Source organism: Salvia hispanica, chromosome 1, assembly GCF_029641045.1.
Source record: "Salvia hispanica isolate PSC_SH4W2 chromosome 1, Shi_PSC_v1, whole genome shotgun sequence".
Lineage (NCBI taxonomy): Eukaryota > Viridiplantae > Streptophyta > Magnoliopsida > Lamiales > Lamiaceae > Salvia > Salvia hispanica.
The window spans coordinates 38,329,651-38,352,035 of NC_142692.1; the positions used below are offsets into that span (position 1 = coordinate 38,329,651).

Consider the following 22,385-nt stretch of genomic DNA (forward strand, 5'->3'; position numbering starts at 1 on the left):
CATAAAGAAACTTGGAGTTGAAAATATATCTATAAAACTACTATATATCCAATATTGAAGTCAATGAAAGTTGGAGTTGAAAGTCGGTTTACTTAAGCAATACAAAACTTGTTCATCTAGTGTGAAAGATTATAGTATTCTATAAAATATAATTCACTAATTCACGTATCCGTCTTTTTATATGAATCATTGTAAAATTTATACTCCATTCGTCAACAAAAAATAGAACAATTGGTGTATGTCACGTGTTTGAAGGTATAATTGGTAAAGTAAGAGAGAATGAGAAAAAGTAAGTGAGAAATAGTGTTAGTGGAATGATGTGTAGGGTTATTATTTGTTGAAAACTTTATATAAATAAATGTGCTCTGTTTTTTCTTTTGGACGGAGGGAGTACTAGTTTTAAATTTTTATTTAAAAATCGATATTTATAATTAAAAATGATAAAAGATTAAAGACGTATAAACATAAATTAGGAGATGTAATTTAATTACTGAATCCGGAGCTGCACGCAGAGTTGCAGACTCGTCAGATCCACCTTATTCAGTTCTCAAACACCGCGGCGGCGCCGTCTGCTTCCCAGTTGCTCCCGTGAAAATTGAGCATTCACCGCCGCTTTCAGGAGTATCTTTCCGCGATAAACCGAGATGCAGAAAACAGCGCAGTCGTGGTTTTCGGGCGGGCCAAGCAGTGATCTCGACAAAACGTCGTCTTCGCCGTCACTTCTCTCTGATTGGAACGCGTATGCCGCCGCTTCCGAGCCCGCCGCCGACGATTCACCGTTCGATCTCGAGGCGGCTGTGCGGTCCGCCAACGACAGAGTCACTTCCACATTCAGCTTGTACGTATTAATCTCCAAACCTAGAAAAGTTTCAATTTTGATATGTGCTTGTCAAAATCTAGTTCGGTTTCTAAATTTCATGCCTCGTTCGATCCAAATCCGTAAATTTAATTTCGAAGAATTTGATGCCTTCCATCCAATTGATTACAATGTTATTGTTCGTTCAAGTTGTACCATCAAAGATTGGATTTTTTCCATAGGCCATAGCTGTCCAAATATGTTTCAGCTGGTATTTTGAGCCATCAGGAACAATTTTATACGTGGCTGCATCTTGCACTTGTTTCTTCTTCAGAACAATATACTACTATATATCTAGATGATGTTATGAAGGTATTTGCAGATATGACGGCTGATTTTCTCATCCGAAAGTTTTAGTGTTGCAGTTTTGAGTCCTATAATTCATGGTTTAGGGGTAGGGCAGTCTTGAAGCCTTGAATCCATGGTTTAGGGCTGTTTTAAGTTTTGCAGCTTCAAATACTAGTAGTAGAATTCAAGGTATAGGGCATTAGCAACCTACTACCTCCAAGCTGTGATATTGATGTGAGCATATAATCTACACCTTAAATCTCTCATTTGTTCCCTTTTCTTGAATTAGGGTTACAAAAGGGGTGAGGGAGTTACCTGGGAGTTTCAACTCTGCTACTAGCAGCGTACCATCGGGGAAGTCTCTCGTGTATTTTGGCTTCTTCCTTGCAGCTGGGGTCTTCTTTATTTTCATTGGTTTCACCATATTTCTTCCTGTGATGGTGCTGAAGCCCCAAAAATTTGCAATCTGCTTCACAATCGGGTGTGCCTTCATTGTTGGTTCGTTCTTCGCCCTAAGAGGCCCCAAGAATCAGCTTATCCACATGCTATCGAAAGAGGTATTCTTGGGATATAATCATATAACCCCTGCTTGTGGTGAAAATTTAGGTTTTTGTTGTTGCCACAGAGACTGCCTTTTACACTGGGATTTCTTGGCAGCATGATTGGTACTGTTTATGTATCCATGGTGCTCCACAGCTACATCCTCTCTGTTTTCTTCTCTGTGCTACAGGTGCTGTATCATATGTTATATGTTTAACCATGTTTGGATCATGTTAGATAGCAATTTGAGTATTTTTGTGATGTTAGGTGCTGGCTCTCTTGTACTATGTTGTTTCCTACTTCCCTGGAGGATCGGCCGGACTGAGGTTTCTTTCCTCATCACTCACCTCCTCCATACTCCGTTGCTTTGGAAGATGACTCCCCTAACCTCAGAAACGCCATGAAAATATAAAATGCAGCATAGAATAGCCCCCCCTTCACTTTGATTTTAGTACATAAACATCATGATCATATCATATTTACAATTAGTTTTGAGTTTAGATGATTTCGATAAATATCATTAGCATTACTCGTGTTAAATTTTCGTATTCATCTCGTCTATGCCTCTTAATCTGCATATTTCCCAGTTGATATATGATCTGTACGTAAAAGTAATATGGACTATTTGACATTGGATATGAAATTAGTTAGTGAAAAATTTCTATTAGTGAAAAATCTCCTCGAGCTTTATTTGCGCCATATTTTATGGTGCCTTGTCCTTTGCTACGGGAGTAACAACATTAATAAAAATAAATGGACATACTAAAAATGTAGAGCCTATTATTATTTATGGTAAGAATGAGCTGTGACTTCTATTCATAAATGGACCGAATCTGAAAAACGGAATTCTTATTTGCGGATGGAGGGAGTAATTTATTTTAAATCAATAAAAATTTATAAATCGATTTTCAATATAAAATATTGTAAAAGTTAGATGATGTACGTACGCATTATATACATTTATCACTACTAAAAACAATTCGAATATAACTATAAAATAAATAAATACACACTTATGTTCATGTACAAAAAGATCGGCTAATGACATTTTAATGCTAATAAGGACGTTAATTTGTGTCTAATTATACCACCAAAACTTTAAAAAGTGTCCTTATTGTTGGTGTTCCAACTAAAATTAGGAGACATAAATAGAAGCGCCCTAGAAAACAAAAGATTTAGGGTGCGTTTGGTACACGGAATTGGAATTGAATTGGAATTAGAATTCTATGGAATTGAATTGGAATGAATTGAATTATAATTAAATTCCAAATCCTATGTTTGGTAAAATGAGAATTGATATGAAATTGAATTGACATGTTTGATAAATATACACATAGTGCACGCACTACACACACTTCACACACTACACACACTTCACACATTTCATCACACATTTCACACACTACACACAATACACACACTTCACACACTACACAAATTTTACACATTTCCAGCAATACACACATTTCACACACTACACATACTACACAAATTTCACACACTTTCAAACTTTACACACATTTTACACATTTCAAGCATTCGATTTTTGGATTTTTTTTAGTTTTCGATTTTTTTTCCGATCTGAATCAAAAAAACTGAAATTTTCAAAAGTTTAAACTGAACCAAATTAATTTTGGTTTGTGAATAGTGTGTGTATTTTGGGTATAGTGTGGTAGTGTGTGTATTCATGTAAAATTTGTGTCGTGTGTGTATTTTGTGTATAAAATGTGTGTAGTATGTGTATTTTGTGTATAGTATAAGTGGCATGTGTATTTTGTGTGGTGTGTGAAATTTGCGTAGTGTGTGTAGTGTGTGAAATGTGTGTAGTGCATGTGAAATGTGTGTAGTGGGTAGTTTTATGACTATTTGGAATTCCAATATTCTACTTTTTGATATGGAATTCAAAATCATGGAATTGGAAAATTTGGAATTATAATTCAATTCCAATTCTATACATTTTTGTGATACCAAACAATGAAACTGGAACTGGAGCCTCCAATTTCAATTCCATAGCTCCAATTCTATGTTCCCATACACACCCTAAGATAATTTACCCTTAACTTAGATACGCTTTCTTTGCGTCCTAAATTATGATAATTAAAAAAAATTCAAACAGTAGTAACTGCGTCTCAATTTTTATGTCCTTAAAAAGATATTTTTTTTAGTATAAATAGTCCTATAGTAATTGCTACTACCTCCGTCCCCCAAATTTTGACACAGTTTACTATTTCAGTTTGTCCCTGAAAATTTGACACACTTCACTTTTTACCAGTTTTGGTAGTGGACCTCATATTCCATTAACTCATTCTTACTCACATTTTATTATAAAACTAACTTTAAAAGTAGGATCCACATCCCACCAACTTTTTCAACTCACTTTCCATTACATTTCTTAAAACTCGTGCCGGATCAAAGTGTGTCAAAATTTGGGAGAGAGAGGTAGTACTAGTTAATAAAATCATCGGTAATTTCAGTGAGGTTATTGGATCATGAGCCTGTAAAATGTAAAGCTATAAATCTTCAACTCTAAGGAATTGACTTTGCAAGCCGAAGCTTGCATTAATCACTACTGTTTGATTCTTACTTATAGGGGTAACAAGAATCATACACTGTGTTACTCTTATAAACCAAAAAAAAAAATCATCTTTGTGAAGACAATGAGATAATCTTGTACTAATGTGGCCTCAAAGGAAGTTTCATTTTTCAATTTCTATTTCTCTATTACTCATCCCTTTGCTTTTGATATTAGTTGTTGTTCTACCTTTCAATCCTCAAAACTCATCCTCCTCATTTTCATGGAATTCCTTTACCTTCTTTAGCTCGAATTTGTCATCTCGAGAAGCTTCAACTCATGAATACACAAATGTAAGATCACTAACATTCTCAATACAACATTTTTCCAAAATGTGGCATATCATCATTTTTGTCTTTTTTTGGGCAACAAACAGAGAGAAGAGCAAGAGAGGTTGAAAAAAAGTGAGGCGGTTCTTGCAAAAGCAAGGTCTTCCATTAGAGAAGCTGCTGCAAATAAGGCTCGGTTGATAGGAGATAATGAGTATATTCCACAAGGGCCAGTTTACTGGAATGCTAATGCATTTCTTAGGTGATTACGGTTTCTAATAGTTATCCTAATCTTGCATGTTTTTCAAGAGATTAATGTAGGTTTTGGGTTACAGAAGCTATCAAGAAATGGAAAGGGTGTTCAAAATTTATGTATATGAGGAAGGAGAAATGCCCATATTCCACAATGGGGAAATTTTATGTATGAGATAGAGAGGAGTGGGGTTTATCGAACACGCGATCTGAGGTGAGCCCATGTGTTTTTCTTGCCTTTGAGTGTTGCTGTGATGGTTCAGCATCTGTATGAGCCAGGAAGCAAGGACAGGGAAGCCTTAGTAAAAGTTGTTTCTGATTACGTGCAAATGGTTTGTGTGAGGCATCCCTTTTGGAATTCTAGCCTTGGTGCTGATCATTTCATGCTTTCTTGCCATGATTGGGTAAGACTCTCTTGATCAATCATTGTATAGATGATGTATGTCTGAATTGTTGAGTTGATTTTCAGGGTCCATTCTCAACAAGGCATGTTCCAAACTTATTTCACAAGAAGGCTTCAACCCTCTGAAAGATGTATCATTACCTGAGATCAACCTCAAGAGAACGACTGGCTTCTTGGTGGCACTCCGCCTCTGCACCGCCAGTTCCTGGCCTTGTTCGCAGGCGGCCGCATAAGGCACCTTCTCTTGGGGCATTCTATGATGAGCTCCCAACAGATGTTTCTTATGAATCCATGTTGAGGAGCAGTAGGTTCTGCCTCTGTCCGCGAGTGGTGGAGGCCATCTACTCGGTTTTGATATGATGGGTACTTGCCACCACTCGGTGATGTGCGAGTTCTCGCTAGTGATAGAGGTGAAGAATATAGCGAATATTAGGACGAGCATTTCAGAAGAGAAATATCTTAGGATGTACGAGAGATTTTGTTATGAATAGACCACCTAAAAGATTTGATCTTTTTCACATGATTGTACACTCTTCTGTTTGGCTTAGGAGGATGAATATCAGAATAACAAACATGTGATTTTAGTGAATTTGGATATTGGTGGTGTTTGATTTTTTATAACAAGCTATCCTCTTTTAGTTAGTAGTAATACCGAAGTCAAATTGATTGCTAGAAAATCAAAATTATTAACTTTAACCAAAAACCAAAACCTCAAACTAACTCTGCATTAAACTAGCAATACGGTTAGAAGCTGCCCATGTAAGCCATATCTCTATGCTTTAATGATTTCGATAATGAAATCTAATTCTAGATTTGAATTAATTCAACCATAATATATATATTATAAGTGGAGCTAAAATCACCGACCTCCATCCATACTTTCTTCATTTGATGTAGAGATTGAATCCACCAATTGATGTTAGTCCTCTCGTTGACTGGATCCTCCATAATTGATGTTATCCCCTCTTTGACCTCAAGCCTTTATTGATTCTTTTGATGGATAAAGAATCAATAATTTATCATTCCCATAATATATGTAAGTATATCTGTATATGTGAATACCATTGCGTGTATATCATTTATTTGCAATTGATCACGTATTTCCTTTTCTATATCTCTCGACAATGAGGAAAACCTCATTTATATAGAAATCTTTGCACCTCTTCGTAAAAACATGACTTTCCACAATATGCAATTAAATGAATAGACACAACTTTTGATTAAGGTAGTTAATTAACTGCCTTTTCCTAATCAATCTAATAAACTAACGGTACACATTAAATATATGCATAATCCTTACATTATTATATATAAGTATAGGGTCTTGTTAGGTTGAAATTATTTAGCTAAATTGAGAAATGAGATGCAATATGGGCCACTAATCCATAAAATTAAGAAAATGTCAACAAATACCACATTATGTCAACAAGGGGGTATAATTGTAATTTTATTAATAAAAAAGCTTAAAACATAAAAACGTGTTTCTATCCAATTTCAAAAAGCTCTCTAAAACTCTGCTGAAATCTTCAAACCTTCATGCAATTCGAACCCATTCAAAATCTGCAAAAAACTCGGTAATCTTCACAATTCAAACCGTAAACATTCATACAGAGTTTTCTAGAATGACGATAGAAGAGCAAAATCGAAAAGAATCGGTTGAAACATCAATTGAAGTTGAATTGGCTGAAGCAGCGGTCGAAGAGAATCGGCATTCGAAATCGGCGACGGTTGAAACGACTTCTTCAAGTTAAGAAATTGATTCAAATTTTTAAGTATATTACTTCGATTTTGGTGTATTAAAACACATCTGGATTTCGTTTTTTATAAATTCGATTCCTGTTGAATTTTTTTGTTGATTAGCGATGGTAGAATCGGAAGAGATGGAAACGAACAATGCTGCTGGAAAAAACGGAAGAGATCAAGCATCACCTTCCAGTTAAGGATTTGTTTAAATTTTTAAGATTATTGACATTTTATATACTAGCTGACATAGCTATAATATTATACTGTTAACAGTAGTGTATGCTTGTTTGAATAGGCGTTGACATAATTATATTGACATAATGTATGCTTGTTTGAATGGTTGTTAGGATGGCCGTAGAAAACATACAATTTTATGGCTGTAGTAGTATGTCAACAACTATTGACATAGTGTATGCTTGTTTGAATGGATGCTAGGATGGCTGTAGAAAACATATGTATAGTTGTAGTAGTATGTCAATAGCTATTGACATATTGTAAGCTTGTTTAAATAGTTGTTGACATAGTCATATTTATGTAATTAGAGTATGCTTGCCATAAACTTTATAAGATAATCGACAGGATATGTCAACATTATAAACTTTAACTATTGACATAATAATAATGATAATAAGATAATTGTGTTGCTATATATAGGATATACGTGTTAATTGACAGAGTATACTTCATAAATGAACTTCTGTTAATTGTGCTTGCTATATCTATTGACATAGCTATAATAATATACTGTTGACATAGTCTTATTTTTGTAAATAGAGTATGCTTGCCATAAACTTTATAAGATAGTCGAGAGGTTATGTCAACATTGGACATAATAGTAATAAGATAATTGTTCTTACTATGTATGGGAAATACCAGTTAATGACAGAGCATACTTAATACCTAAAATTCTGTTAATTGTGCTTGGTATATCTACTGTAATAATTTTAGTAATATACATGCACTTGATGTCAACAGAGTACACTTGTTATTGTCATGATACTTTGTATAATTGATATAGATTTATTATGTTTGATTTTAAACCAGAAAACAGAAAAACATACAAGCGAAAAAGGAGTACCTCAGTATCTCAGAAAGAGTTAATTACTATTAAGAAAAATCAAAAGAAAAGTGTAGAGGATGGAAAACAAATTGTTATTGCCGAGAATATATCTCAAAGGCTTCTAGTGAAAAGGAAGCCGATGTATTTTGTTGATGCAATAAGCAGACTGAATGAGGAACAGATTAATTCTGTGAAGGAGTTGGGTTTCGAGAGTGTCCTACATTTCAAAATCGATTACATTCCCAGCAGATTAGCATTAGCATTATTAAAAAATTTTGATGAAAATAAGTGCAAGATAAAGCTTAATAATGGGAAAAAAAATTCATATCACTGAAGAGGATGTGGAGCTTGTATATGGATTTCCAAGAGGTGACATTAATTACTCCAGAGATAAGTGTAAAAGTAATGCAGCTTTCATGAGGAAGATAACAGAGAAATGTGGTACGAAACCAGCAAGCGTGAATCATAAGGCTGTTGAAGATGTTATGTTGGAAGATCTTCAAGGAGGAAGACAGTTCAAGAGGATGTTCTTGGTCTTACTAGAATCAACATTGATTGAGCAATCAACATGTGGAATGGTAAAATCTAAGATTGGGAAGATAATTGATGATCTGGATAACGTGAGGAATGTCAATTGGTGTTCATATATAATATCAGTGCTCAAATTTGCAAAACAAAATTGGTCGATCACAGAGAAGAATGCCTTTGCTGGACCACTTCCCTTCCTTATGGTATGTTTTACATTTTGCATTACAGATTATTAACATGATTACATTAGGTTGTATGTGTAGTTGATATAGATTGTACTATAGTTAACATAAGTTGTATTAGTTATTTACGTGGCTTGTGTATAGAGTTGACACTACAAACTAGTAATTTATATGCATTTTTAAACTTATGCAGCTCTGCTACTTAGACAGAGTTACATTAATGAAAGGATGGAATAGTGAGCACCTTCAGGCTAGAGAAGATAGAGAGATCAGTGCAGGAAATTTTGGTTTAGGACATATAAAGAAGAGATACGTTCGTAATGAGGAGCAGTAGTGAAGAACAAAGTATTGATGTAGATGACAGTGGAGTTGGGTCTTCTTCTCAGAACCTACTCCCATCAGATATGGTGAACAATGTAGTAAAATACATCAATCAGATAAATGATGGCAGGACCAATCTTGTTAGAGTCCTCAAAGAAGCTTCTTCACAGATCAAGAATAATGATTTATTCGGATTTGTTTGTGATATTGCTAGAAGCGCAATTGGAAGCCAAAAATCTCCGGTTGTATCTGTGAGTGACACTTTCATGCATTTGTCCCAGTCATTTCATATAGACAACAATGTTGCTGTTGATAACTGGAAAGCAGTGTTTGACTCAATACGGAATGCTGAAAAAGAAAACGAAACACTTGAAGATTTGAATGAATTTCCAACTTTCAGATTGGGAGATTTCTTCGATAAAGTAAGCACATAATCAACATATATTGAGATTAATACATCATTTTGTTGATATATGTTTCTCTTAATTGACACTGGATTACTCCTACGGTTTAGAAAGTTAACATTGTTGAACTAATTTTTGAACAGGCTGTTGAAGAAAGAAATATAGAAAATTTACATACCTCACCAGTTGGTAATCCTGAAGAGGTCAGAGAGACTGTTGAAGACAATGAACAAAGTAAGGAGAACATGATGTGTGATGGTGATAACGAATCAAACTCTCCTATCTCGACAGCCGTACTAGGATCTCCACAGACAGCATCCCCATCTCTCCAAGAACAAGAAGTCAATGCTTCAGAGCATGTCAACACTCAAGCACCAATTTTAGGATCTGAGAACAGAGGAAGTGAGATGGAATTCAAGTAGAAGTTGAAACTGATAGGGCATCACCAACAACTGAATATCCTGGAAATGTCAATACTCAATGATCAATTATAGGATCTGAGAACAAGGGAAGTGATTTGAAAATGCAAGCAGAAGTTGATAGGGCATCACCAACAACTGAATCTCCTGGACACGTCAATAATCAAGCATTACTTATAGGATTTGACAACAGGAGAAGTGAGTTGGAAATTCAAGCAGAATTTGAAGCTGATAGCTCATCACCAACAAATGAGTCTCCTGGACATGTCAATATTCAAGATTCAATTATAGGATTTGAGAACAGGAGAAGTGAGTTTGAAATTCAAGCAGAAGATGAAGCTGATATGGACTTAAGAACACAAAATGCCTACATATTATCAAAAGCATGTAGTGACTTTGAAATCAGCAACAATGAAGAAGCAATCAAGGCAACAAACACTATTGTTGATATCATAAATGAACAGGTACAGTTTATAATGGTTATATTAAACTCTTGAAGCTTTGCATATAATTTTATATTAGTTATTGACATTGTGGATATCGTAGTTGACATAGATAAATACATAATTGACATGGTATAGCATGGAGTTTCAGGAAGACAGGGAGGATGCAGCTGCATGCTCAATTGTTGAGTATATGATGAGAGAAGGTATTGAAACACTGGATGACACACCTCCTGAATCGAACATACAAAAACAAGAACATAAAGGGAAAGAGAAGATGCATGAGGAAAAAGAAAAAACTCCTGAAAATACGGACAGAAGAATGACTGTTTACCAGGTAAAAAAAGTAAAATTAACCTTGTTATTCTTAAAAAAAAGAATGAATTATTGTTGACATTGCTTGTAATAGGTGTTAAAATGGCTTGTATGTTGATAAGGCTAATTTCATGCATCGGTAATGTGCGAAAAATGTTATAATTTGCTGGGTCTAACACGTTTCCTAAGCCAGGTGTGTGAAGAAAATCTCTAGATCAAGGAAGTACTGAAGGGATGGTCTAGCGAAGGAAAGGAACGAAGTGAGCATGATTTACAAGGGAAATTGGCACGACAGAGGAGTCAATAGCTGAGGGCAACAAAGTCTTATCTATACCTCGCTGGGCCCCACTCAAACGCCTATATATAGAAGAGCATGCAACGCAAGGATTATCACTTTTTTTTCACTCTTCTTAGCTCACACACATTACACACACTTGGGAATGGGAGATCTGGGGTAGTCGGGAACGGAAGGTTATTTTCTTAGAAATTTCGTGGTTGGCAACACCGTCCGAGTGTGGACGAAGATACAATTCCTTTTAATTTCAGTTGTTTTGCTCGTTTTACCGTCGAACTTCACTTTTGGGAGTCGACCTGACTGTTGATGATACTTATTGTCTTTCCGTTTGTTGATCTGCGTTTAGCAGTTAAATTTCAAGTCGATTTGCATAGATCTCTCTGCTATTAGTTTATTTCTTCAAACGTTATGTCGATCTCTGTTTATTTTGATGTTGTGGTGTTTGATATGGAATTTGGTGATAGATCTGTGGTTGATTGATTGTTTGGAGTTTGTTTTTGTTTAAATATGAAGTGATGAAGAGTTTCTGTTGGTTGGAGTTCGTGTCGGACGCTTGGATCCGGAGTGGATTTAGCGTCTGAGGTTGGAATCGACGTGTGGAAAGATAGCTGCTACATGGATTCTGTTTTCTTCTTTTCTGTTTTACTTCGTCTAGAGTATGCAGATCTGTTTAGTTCTTCGTTGTTTATGCATTAATTTGATGTAAAAGTCAGTTGCTCTGTTTTAAGTTTCGCTTATGTTGAATTTCTTAAGAGTTTTACGCAATTTGTTGTAGAAGACGATGTCGCTATTAGTTAGTACGAGAGTTAGTTATTCTGCCAACTTTTCGTTCGTACTTTGCTTTTTCAGTCATGGTCCCCACAGTAGGTTTATTTCCCAGGTCTAGTGTGAAGTAGTTTTCTTAGATCAAGTGTCGAACAGTTAATTCCTTTACTACGCTCTTTCATGATTTTTGCCTAGGTCTAGCTGTTTGCTCAAGAATTTTAGAGTTTCCCAAGTCAAGTTAAATTTGTTTTTTTTTCCTCAACCCAAGAAAATGCGTGGCAGCAGCCAACACCAAAAACACACCCAAATCCTTGAACATGAGTATTACGCATCCTTCTCTGTGGGATCGATCCCTACTTCCCTATACTAGGTCTAGTAAAGTGGTTGAGGGTTTTTTGAAAGAAGTGTTCTGTGTGTCCGACGACCGGGATTTCTTGCGACCAACGAGTTCCTAGACCGCGTGATCTAGTGGATTTACTGGATCTAGGGAACCTGTTATTTCCTTCATTTGAACACACGCAGCACAAATAACCTTTTTCAAATGGTGCCGTTGCTGGGGATGGATGGCATTTGTTGTTATTTCATTTAAGGATTTGGAGTAAAATTTTGATTTCTGTTATTTCCTTTCTCCTTGACAGTTTATGAAAGCAGGCTTCCAATCTGGAAGTTGGGCAAGCTCATCTGGATCAGGGAGTGGCCAATACAAGTGGCGAGTCAAAGAATCTACATCTACCATCACCACCAGATCAGGATTGAGGACGGAAGATCCATTTCCGTTCGAGTCAGAAAGTGAAAAGGAGTGGAATTCGTCGACAGAGGAGAATCCAGGGACATCAACCGAACCAGAGCATTCCGAGACCGAGGAGGAGAAGGACCCAGATATGGCTCATCCACTAGACCCCGATCCGGAAATAGGGTCGCTCACCGCACATCTTGACGGTGAACCCGCTCATGCTATAGTCTCGAACCCACGACGGAGGTCGATCGACATCAAGACGAATGTACTTGGAGTTCTACCTACTTTCTCTGGGCGTAGGAACGAATGCCCCTATGAATTTTTGAACGAGTTCAGTAAACTATGCAGCATTCAGAAGCGACCCAACGAGGAAACAGAGGAGGACTACCGTCTTCGAGCAATTCCGTTTGCTCTCAAGGGGGAGGCGAACACTTGGCTGCTAAGGCTTCCACTGGACTCGATCAACACGTGGAAGGATTTTAAACTGGAATTTCTGGACTACTTTTTTCCATCCAACAAGACGAATGCCTTGAAGAAGGAGATTCAGGAGTGCAAACAAGAATACGATGAGTCTCTGAGTTCTTATTGGTCCCGTTTCAAGGGGCTGCTGGATGCTTGTCCAAACCACAGGATGATAGAAGCGGAGACGTACTATCTGTTCTACGAAGGTGCAAACCCTGAATCAAAGGACTTGATGAACTCCTCGAGCGGGAGAAATTTTACCAAGAATAAGGCAAGTGAAGCGCGAGAAACCTTGGGGAGGCTGATCGAGGCAAAGAAGACCTATGATAACCCGCGAAGCATATTGAGGAGAGGATCAGCTAATGCAGTGATGGATCAAGAAGACAAGAAGGTGGAAGATAGGATCGATAAACTGGAAAAGGCCTTACTAAATGCAATCGAGAAATACAATCTGCATGCTCCAGTGGAAATTGAGAAATCCCCTGGTCAAGAGGAAAGACAACTGCAACCATATTACAGTCAGCCCTGCGAAGGGGAGTGTCAAGCTCAAGCAAATTCGATGGGAAGTTGGAATCCCGATGGAAGTTGGAATCAACGAAGACAGAGGGACGCTCCATGGAGGACTCACCCAAACTTTAGATGGACTGACCATGATCAAAGTCAGCCACCTCCTTTTCAGCTCATGAATTTTGTACACCCTCCGGAGAGGCAGTCCAACTGGTCAGGGAAGGGTTAAGAAGGACAATTGCAGTTGGGGTATAGGAATCAGGACCAAGCTAATTGGGGAAACAAAAATCAGAACAACCTAGGAAGCTTCTATGTGCCACCTCATCAGAGAAACAATCAAGGAAATTAGCAGAACTCCCAACCGAATCATCAAGGGAATCAAGGGTCTGGCGGCCAGTACAATAACCATCAGGGAAATCAAGGGTCGAATAACCAATACAACAATCATCAAGGCAACTATCGACAGAACCAGGGTCAAGGACAAAATTCTGGTCAATTCAACTTCAGATCACAGCGGAGTTTGGATGACATGGTCCATGATCTGGTAAATTCACAGCAGTTCATGCAAGGTAACCTGCACTCCAACAATGACATGGTGCACAAGTTACAAGATGCTCAGTCTAAACATAAAGCCGCCATGGACATGATGGCAAAACAACTTTCCCAGATCGCAGTATCCTTGAATGAGATGCGAGGGAATGAAGGCAAACTTCCTGCTACCGTCAAACCACCAGACCGAGCAAACATTAGTCAAATCACCCTGAGGTCTGGGCGGGGCTACGAAGGGCCGACGTTGGAAACTGATGAGGAAGTGCCTATGCAAGTTAAAGAAGGGAAACAGAGTCAGAAACAGCAAGAGGAAGGCACTAGACCAAGGGAGGTCTTTATTCAAGGAGACCTCCAGAAGGGAGATTTAGAGGGATCCCTGCCTCGATCAAGGGACCCATTCTTCCTAGATCCCGAACCTGAGGAAGCAAGTAAGGAAGGAAACAAGGGAGCTGATGAAACCCAGGCTGGGACTTCCACAAATGCAGTAAAGCGGGCAAAACCATTTCCATACCGTGGAGAGGCGAAGAAGAAAAAGGATGATACAGAGGATCTCATGGAGATTTTCAGCAAGTTGGAAATCAACCTGCCATTCTTGCAAGCCTTGAAAATGCCCGCCTTCAGTAAGTTTATCATGGAGTTTATTGCAGGGAAGACCAAGCCAGATGGGAAGATTGTGATTGGAGAGACTGTGTCTGCTGTGATACAGAAAAGAAGGATGCCCTCAAAATGCACCGACCCAGGTATGTTCACATTACCCATCTCCCTAGGGGATATCAAGGTTGAGCATGCTATTTGTGATCTAGGGGCGTCAATAAATGTTTTACCACTTTCGATCTATAAGAAGTTAACTGGGGTAAGAATGGTTGCTACCAAGGTAGTGATCCAGCTAGCAGATAGAACTTGCATTTGCCCTGAAGGAGTGTTGGAAAATGTTATAGTCAAAGTGCATGATTTTCTATATCCTGCTGATTTCTATGTGATCAAGATGAATGATAATGAGTCTGCTGAGTCCAGTGGAGTACTTTTAGGGAGGCCATTTTTGCGTACTGCTAAGACCATTATCGATGTTTTTGATGGAACAATTTGCTTGGACTATAATGGGGAAAAATATACCTTTAACATAGATGAGGGGATGAAAAGGCCTTTAGATGTTGAGAATCTCTATGCTATTGATGTTATTAACCCTTTAGTCCAAGAATATCTTGAGACGGAATTGATACAGGAATAAATCGACAACTCGGAGTTGAGCCATTCGATTGACAAAGAAGTTGTGGGATGGTGTGCAGCAATGAGCACAACAGATTTAACAGATGAAGAGCTCACAGAGGCCATTATGGAATTCTGCAGAAGCCCTGAATTAGCTAGATCTAAGGGATCAGCTTATGTGGCCAGTTTGGAAAAATCTCCTGGGTCTGGGAAAGAGACCTTACCAGAAATCGCAGACAAAAATCCCTTGCCCCAGGAGACGAATGGAACGAAAAAAGAGCTGAAGACACTTCCACCAGGCCTCAAGTACGCTTACTTGGAGGAGGATGAGACATTTCCAGTAATAGTCAACAGCAACTTGACCAAGGAGCAAGAGAAGGAGTTATTGGAAGTCATGAAAAGAAACAAAAAGGCAATAGGATGGACTCTCTCAGATTTGGTGAGAATAAGTCCGGATCTTTGTATGCACCACATCCGTTTAGAAGAAAGTGCAAAGGCTCATAGAGATGCACAACGGAAGCTGAACCCGAACATGCGAGAGGAGGTCCTAAAGGAGGTATTGAAGTTACTTTCTCTAGGAATCATCTACTTCATTCCTGACAGTGAGTGGGTCAGTCCTGTCCATATGGTGCCAAAAAAGTCTGGGATACAAGTTGTTAAGAATGAAAAGAATGAGTTGGTACCCACCAGATTAGTGACAGGATGGAGGATGTGCATCGACTACAGGAAGTTGAACGAAGCCACAAAGCAGGATCATTTTCCTTTACCTTTCATTGATCAGATGCTGGAGAGATTGACAGGCAAACAGTATTTTTGTTTCCTTGATGGATACAACAGCTACTTCCAAATCTACGTTAATCCAGAGGATCAAGGAAAGACCACATTCACGTGCCCTTTTGGTACATATGCATACCGAAGAATGCCATTTGGATTATGTAATGCACCAGGGACTTTCCAACGGTGTATGATGAGCATTTTCTCGGATCTGTTGGAAGTATGCATTGAGATATTCATGGACGATTTCACTGTATATGGGAACTCATTTGATACTTGTTTAGCCAGCCTTGATCTAGTGTTGCAGAGATGCCAGGAGAAGCATTTAGTGTTGAACTTCGAGAAGTGCCACTTCATGGTGACTGAAGGCATTGTCCTGGGTCACGTGGTTTCTGAGAGGGGTATTCAGGTAGACAAGGCAAAGGTGGATGTGATATCAAAATTACCATACCCTACGAATCAAAAAGAGGTGAGAGGTTTTCTAGGCCATGCAGGGTTCTATAGGAGGTTCATCAAGGATTTTGCAAAAATCACGCAACCACTCACCAGGTTGTTACATAATGATGTGGAGTTCGTCTTTGACGAAGGATGCGAAAGGGCGTTCCAGTTTCTTAAAGATAGGTTAATATCAGCACCAATTATCAGGGCACCAGACTGGAGCCATCCTTTCGAAATAATGTGTGATGCGAGCGATTTCGCTGTGGGAGCTGTCCTAGGACAGAAAATTGATGGAAAAAGTTATGTGATCTTCTATGCTTCCAAGACGCTGAATCAGGCTCAGAAAAATTATGACACCACGGAGAAGGAAATGTTGGTTGTCGTATACGTGTTTGAAAAATTCCGACCCTATCTCCTTGGGTCGAGGGTTATAGTCTTCACGGATCACGCGGCGATTAAGTACTTGCTGGCTAAGAAAGAGTCTAAGCCGAGATTAATCCGTTGGGTGTTACTCTTGCAGGAGTTTGATTGGGAAGTAAGAGACAAGAAGGGAACGGAAAATAGAGTGGCTGATCACTTGAGCAGAATACATCAAGGGGAAACAGAAGAGGCCATACCCGATGCCTTCCCCGAGGAGCACTTATACTTTCTGGAGAAATTTCCTAGACCACTTAACTGGGAAGCAGTTTTGACTTTGACCGGTCTAGGGGAATCGGATAAGGGGAAGCGCACACTGAATGCAGAACCATGGTTTGCTGACTTAGCCAACTACTTGGTCACGGGAGAGATGCCAAGTTCAGACGAGATTTCCCGAGCCCAGAGGATGAAGATTAGAAGTGAAGCTAAATATTACTTTTGGGACGATCCTTACTTATGGAAGATGTGCTCAGATCAAGTGATTAGACGCTGCATTCCCGAATGGGAACAAAGAGATGTGTTAATTCATTGCCACACGTTGGCATGTGGAGGCCACTTTGGACCAAGGAAGACAGCGAGGAAAGTCTTAGACAACGGTTTTTATTGGCCGACGCTGAATAGGGATGCTTTTGAATTTTGCCAATGTTGCGAGAGATGCCAGCAGACAGGGGGGATTTCGAGAAGAGACGAGATGCCTCAGGTCACAGTAATAGTGTGCGAAATTTTTGATGTGTGGGGAATGGACTTTATGGGACCATTCCCGTCGTCTTGTGGGAATACATATATATTGGTTGCAGTAGACTATGTGTCTAAGTGGATAGAAGCTAAGGCCACCATAACATGTGAATCAAAGGAGGTGGCGAAATTTTTGAAGGCCAATATTTTCAACCGATATGGAGTTCCTCGGGCCATTGTCTCGGATCAAGGAACTCATTTCTGTAATCGCACCATCGAGGCTTTGATGAAGAAATATGGTGTTCACCATAGAGTGTCGACTCCTTACCATCCTCAGTCTAATGGCCAGGCAGAGATTTCTAATTGCGAGATCAAGGCGATATTGGAGAAAACAGTTAATCCGTCAAGGAAGGACTGGAGCAAGAGACCCGGGGACGCATTGTGGGCTTACAGAACTGCTTTTAAAACGCCTATTGGAATGTCGCCTTACAGACTTGTGTTTGGCAAGATGTGTCACTTACCTGTTGGTATTGAGCACAAGGCGTATTGGGCAGTGAAAGAAATTAACATGAAGCCGATAGCTTGCGAAGAAGAGAGGAAGTTACAATTGCAAGAGTTGGAGGAACTTCGGCTGGAGTCGTTTGAGTCTGCCATGTGGTACAAAGAAAGAACGAAGTTATGGCATGATAAAAACCTTCGGTTCAAGGAACTTCATGTGGGACAGAAGGTGCTCCTTTTTCAGTCTCGGCTCAAGCTAATGCCAGGAAAACTGAAGTCTAAGTGGATCGGCCCGTACACCATCGTTGGCATCCGAGCGAATGGAGCAGTGGAGATCCAGGGAAGTGCTCCAAACTCTGTTCCTTTCCTTGTAAACGGTCATAGAGTGAAAGTCTATAGGGATAATTCCGAGTTGTGTGTCGTGGACGAAGTTCCACTACATACACTCCCTATTATCGCCTAAACGGACAGGGGAAATTTCCGATGAATTCCTGGGTCAAGGAGTAAGTTAACAATTTGAAAATTCAAATTGAACCATGGAATCTCGGAAATACAACAAGGATGTAAATAATTTAATTGCTTTTTTTTTAGAAAATCCAAAAAATATTTTAGAAGCACCAGACTCCAAGGGGAACCGTTATTTTATGCTCTAACCTCGACCTAGGAGTCTGGAACCTTCACTTTCTCTGTTTTGTAGGACATGGTCGAGGGAATTAGCTAGAGGAGAATCTGAGGAAAGAAGTCAAGGGAAGTCTGGAGGAAGGAGTCGAGGAGGGAAAAAGATATTTTGAATTTCAAATTCTGGCCGATAATTATGGGAGACGTGCGGTTGCTTACATCACGCCTGCAACCGCACCATCTTTTCACCAGAAAAGCAACCGTCGTCCTTCTCTCTCCAGTTATCCCCAATTTGACGAAAAATTGATTCGCTCTCCCTTCTCTCTAGTTTCATTTTCTCTCTCTAAAAAAAAACGAAACCCTAACCCAATTCGCCCAGTTTCCTTTCATTTTTCAGATCTACACCGATGGATTCTACCCAAAGCACTGTGTATGACCCAACCTTGTTGGCAGAGTTGACGCAGAAGGTGGGGAGTGTAGAGAAAGCAAAGGAGGTGTATGCCCTATTCGCCGCCAGTCTAATGCCGTCTGTGCCGGTCGCACCACCACTGACGATTCCGGCAGATTCGGCTGCGAAATCGGCGAATCTTCCTGAAGGACCGCGAGATTCTACATCACCGCATGCAGAAACCGCTTCACAAAAAGCGGAGGAAGAGGGGGCATCACACGAACGGTCGGAGGATGGTGAACCGACTCACGACGAGACCATGGTGGAGAATGTGGCTGAGGGGGAAACCCCTGTGTTTGAAAAGATTGCTGAGGGGGAAACCCCTATTTTGGAGAAAATTACTGAGGGGACAACCCCAGGAGATGCCAGGGGGGAGAACCCCATTTATATCGAGGGGGCAACCCCAATGTTGGTTGGTGAGGGGGAAACCCCAGAAAAGCTTTTGGAGGTGTGAGATCTACATACAACTAAAGTACCGTAGCCCGAGGAAGGGCTGAAACTGATCGTGGACCTGGTTGATGACCAGGAAGAAAGTGAGCCCAAGGTTGATGAGAGGGAAGAAAGGAGGCGCACCAGGAGGAGCCTCCTCGATGAAGTCGATGACTTAGTACCTGACACAATAGAGGCAGAGGAGCGTCGCTTGGCCAAGGAAAAGGCAAGAAAGGGAAAGGTGGCGGCGACCTCATCCACCCGGTCCAGGAAAGCTCCTTCCGTCCAGGAGGTCGAGGAGACCCTTTCCCCTGTAACCGAGGAACCCTCTGTCGAGGAACACGACGAGCCCATCCCTGAACCCAACTATAACTCTGAGGAGGCTGAAGAAGAGCCGATTCTAGGACGACCAGTAATTTGGCTAACTAAAGGATTGCTAGAGAAGATGAGGCAGTTCGACGATCAAAAGAGGATCGCGGTGTACATGGAGAGGTGTAGCACCGGGAAGATGACCAAGTCAGGGAAGCAGTACAGCTCGAGGGAGCTCAAAATGATCGCATGTGACAAAGAATTCCGCGCCTGTATCCAAGCGATAGGGTTTGAGTGGCTGTTGCAGCACAGCCAGGAGAGGGTACCAGTGGATTTAGCAAGGGAGTTTTTCTCCACTTTTCGTTTAAAGAATACCACTGACCTGGACGCGGATTCTATCACATTCAGGCTTTTCAATCACGAGTATGAGTTGAGCATTAGGGAGTGGTCTTTGCGGATGGGGTTGTTTACCCAGGCCGAAGATGAAGAGGGGGCGTGGAATGACAGGATGGTTGGGATGCCAAAGAACACGCCTGGTTTCAAAGTACAGACGGCATGGGAACTGGTTACGCACCCTAAGCCAGGGGCGTTTAAGTCCAGCTACTCCAAGGCCTCCCACATCGAAGACCGGGTTCTCCGCTTTGCTCAAACGTTTGTCAGCTATAATTTGATGGGCAGTGCGAATTCAGCTCTCACTACTACCGACCTCTACTTCACATGGTGCATGGAGAAGGGTGTTAAGGTGCACCTCGGATATTGGCTGGCGCAGGCGTGCCACCAAATGACGAGCAACCTGGGGCGTCATATGTACACCTGCCACCTCATCGGCGCTTACCTCCAGAGAAACATAGAAATGAGAATTGCCAAGACCGCTCCGCTGGTAGTCATGTGCGAACCCCCCCAGAGGTGTTTAGTGTTGATTATTTCTTCAACAAAGGGTTGCTGCAGACTCAAGGCATCAAGACTCTCTTCTATTCGTTGGGAGACAAGGTGAAGGCAGAGCCGGAGGAAGCCGAGGAAGCCATGCCGAGTGAAGAGGTTGAGGAGCTACGCAAGGAAGTCCAGGACGTGAAGAAAGAAATGCAGATGATGAGGAGAGAAATGATCAAGGAACTCGGTGGGATAAGGAAGGAATTGATGGGGAACCGGGAGGAAGTACAGACCCTGAGGGGCAATATTGCTGATTTGGCGGTGAAGTGCGCCAAACAGAATGAGCGAATGACGGAAGCGGTGGAGCTTTCATTGAAGATGCTAAAGTGGTTGCAACAGACGCTCCCCTTGACCCAGTCGAGGACAACTCCTGGGTCAAGCAGTGAAGTCAGGCAGCCCACTCAGAGCAGTCCCTCCGTCAGGCAGTCGTGGGAATCGCTCAAGCAATTAATCTCCCCGACCGTTCCCATGCAAGTTCCAGCACCACCAAAACCAAAGTCTATCGTGAAAAAGCCAGTACCTAAACAAGCAACACAGGAGGAAGAAGAGCTGGAGCAGCCAGCAAAGAAGAAAATCAAAGTAACCCGACCCGGAATCCCACCCCAGTCTGGCTCTCGAGGGAGCCAGCCCTAGAAGTGACCAATCATCTCTTGACCAAGTAACTTTTATTTGTCGTTCTTTTAGTTTTTTCATTTTTATCCCTGTTATATACGTGTTTAATATTTGTTATATCTTCTCCCACTTAGACCACGCCCACTGCGTGGTCTAAGTGTGAGAAGTTTGTATTTTCTGTTTGTTGTGTTTGTTTTCTTATGTTTTCTGTGTTTCTTCTCCCACTTAGCCCATTGTTTGGTCTAAGTGTGAGAAGTTTGTGTTTATATAATCTGTTTTGTTATTTTGCATTGATCTCTCTGTTCCCCCCTTCACGACGATGGCTTGGGGACAAGCTTGAGTGACGTGGGAGGGGGGAGGAGTCAATGCATTACCTTTGTCTGCATATTAAGAATCTGTAAGTCTTAAGTGTTGTCGCATGAGCCAGTGGATATAATACGGCATGATTCCCTTAGTGAAAGTAATTGAAGATAGGAGGCATTTCAACTTAGAAGCTTTTTCCTTAAATAAGCCTAGTTAATTTGAGTGAAGCGAGAACGATGGAGAATGCCTCTACTTACTTAGTAGAGAATCGATCCTAATATCCCTGGTGAGGAATGAGTGATCGAGTGAACCCAACAATCGGGTAAGTGGAAGCTATCTTGACAAGCTGACAGATTGGCTAGGTAAAGGAAGGGAAAGGGCCTATTTGGAGGAGTGCAACCTATTGAATTGACCTTAATCTTGTGAGGACAGATGCCTAAAAATTGAAGCTAGCTCATGCATATGTGTTTAAGTGTTTGTATGTTTCCTTGTTTTTATATATTTTCTTAGTTTTTTCTTGTCTAGGTCTAGGAGTCGGTCAAGAGATAACCGTGCTTGAAATTCGCCTTATTCTCTTTCTTTTCTTGTCTTTATACTTGAGGACAAGTATGGTTTAAGTGTGAGCAGTTTGATAAGGCTAATTTCATGCATCGGTAATGTGCGAAAAATGTTATAATTTGCTGGGTCTAACACGTTTCCTAAGCCAGGTGTGTGAAGAAAATCGCTAGATCAAGGAATTACTGAAGGGATGGTCTAGCGAAGGAAAGGAACGAAGTGAGCAGGATTTACAAGGGAAATTGGCGTGACAGAGGAGTCAAT

The 22,385-nt window shown here is 40.3% G+C and overlaps 1 protein-coding gene and 1 pseudogene across 1 annotated transcript; both read left to right on the forward strand.

The window, feature by feature from the left end:
• The first annotated feature begins 485 nt into the window (after positions 1–485).
• LOC125219374 (uncharacterized) lies at positions 486–2,232 on the forward strand. The gene is made up of 4 exons (XM_048121344.2): positions 486–838; positions 1,434–1,701; positions 1,770–1,874; positions 1,952–2,232. The coding sequence occupies exons 1-4, from the start codon at positions 645–647 to the stop codon at positions 2,060–2,062; spliced, it is 678 nt and encodes a 225-aa protein (XP_047977301.1). The 5' UTR covers positions 486–644; the 3' UTR covers positions 2,063–2,232.
• A 2,128-nt stretch (positions 2,233–4,360) lies between these two features.
• Positions 4,361–5,759, forward strand: LOC125220752 (putative glycosyltransferase At5g03795; annotated as a pseudogene).
• The last annotated feature ends 16,626 nt before the right edge of the window (positions 5,760–22,385 follow it).

Excerpts from the sequence above, each read along its gene's own strand:
- LOC125219374 (XM_048121344.2), top strand. The coding sequence starts at position 645 with ATGCAGAAAACAGCGCAGTCGTGGTTTTCGGGCGGGCCAAGCAGTGAT. Across the intron at positions 839-1,433 it reads GTCACTTCCACATTCAGCTT|GGTTACAAAAGGGGTGAGGG; the intron begins GTACGTATTAAT and ends TTCTTGAATTAG. Across the intron at positions 1,702-1,769 it reads TCCACATGCTATCGAAAGAG|AGACTGCCTTTTACACTGGG; the intron begins GTATTCTTGGGA and ends TTGTTGCCACAG.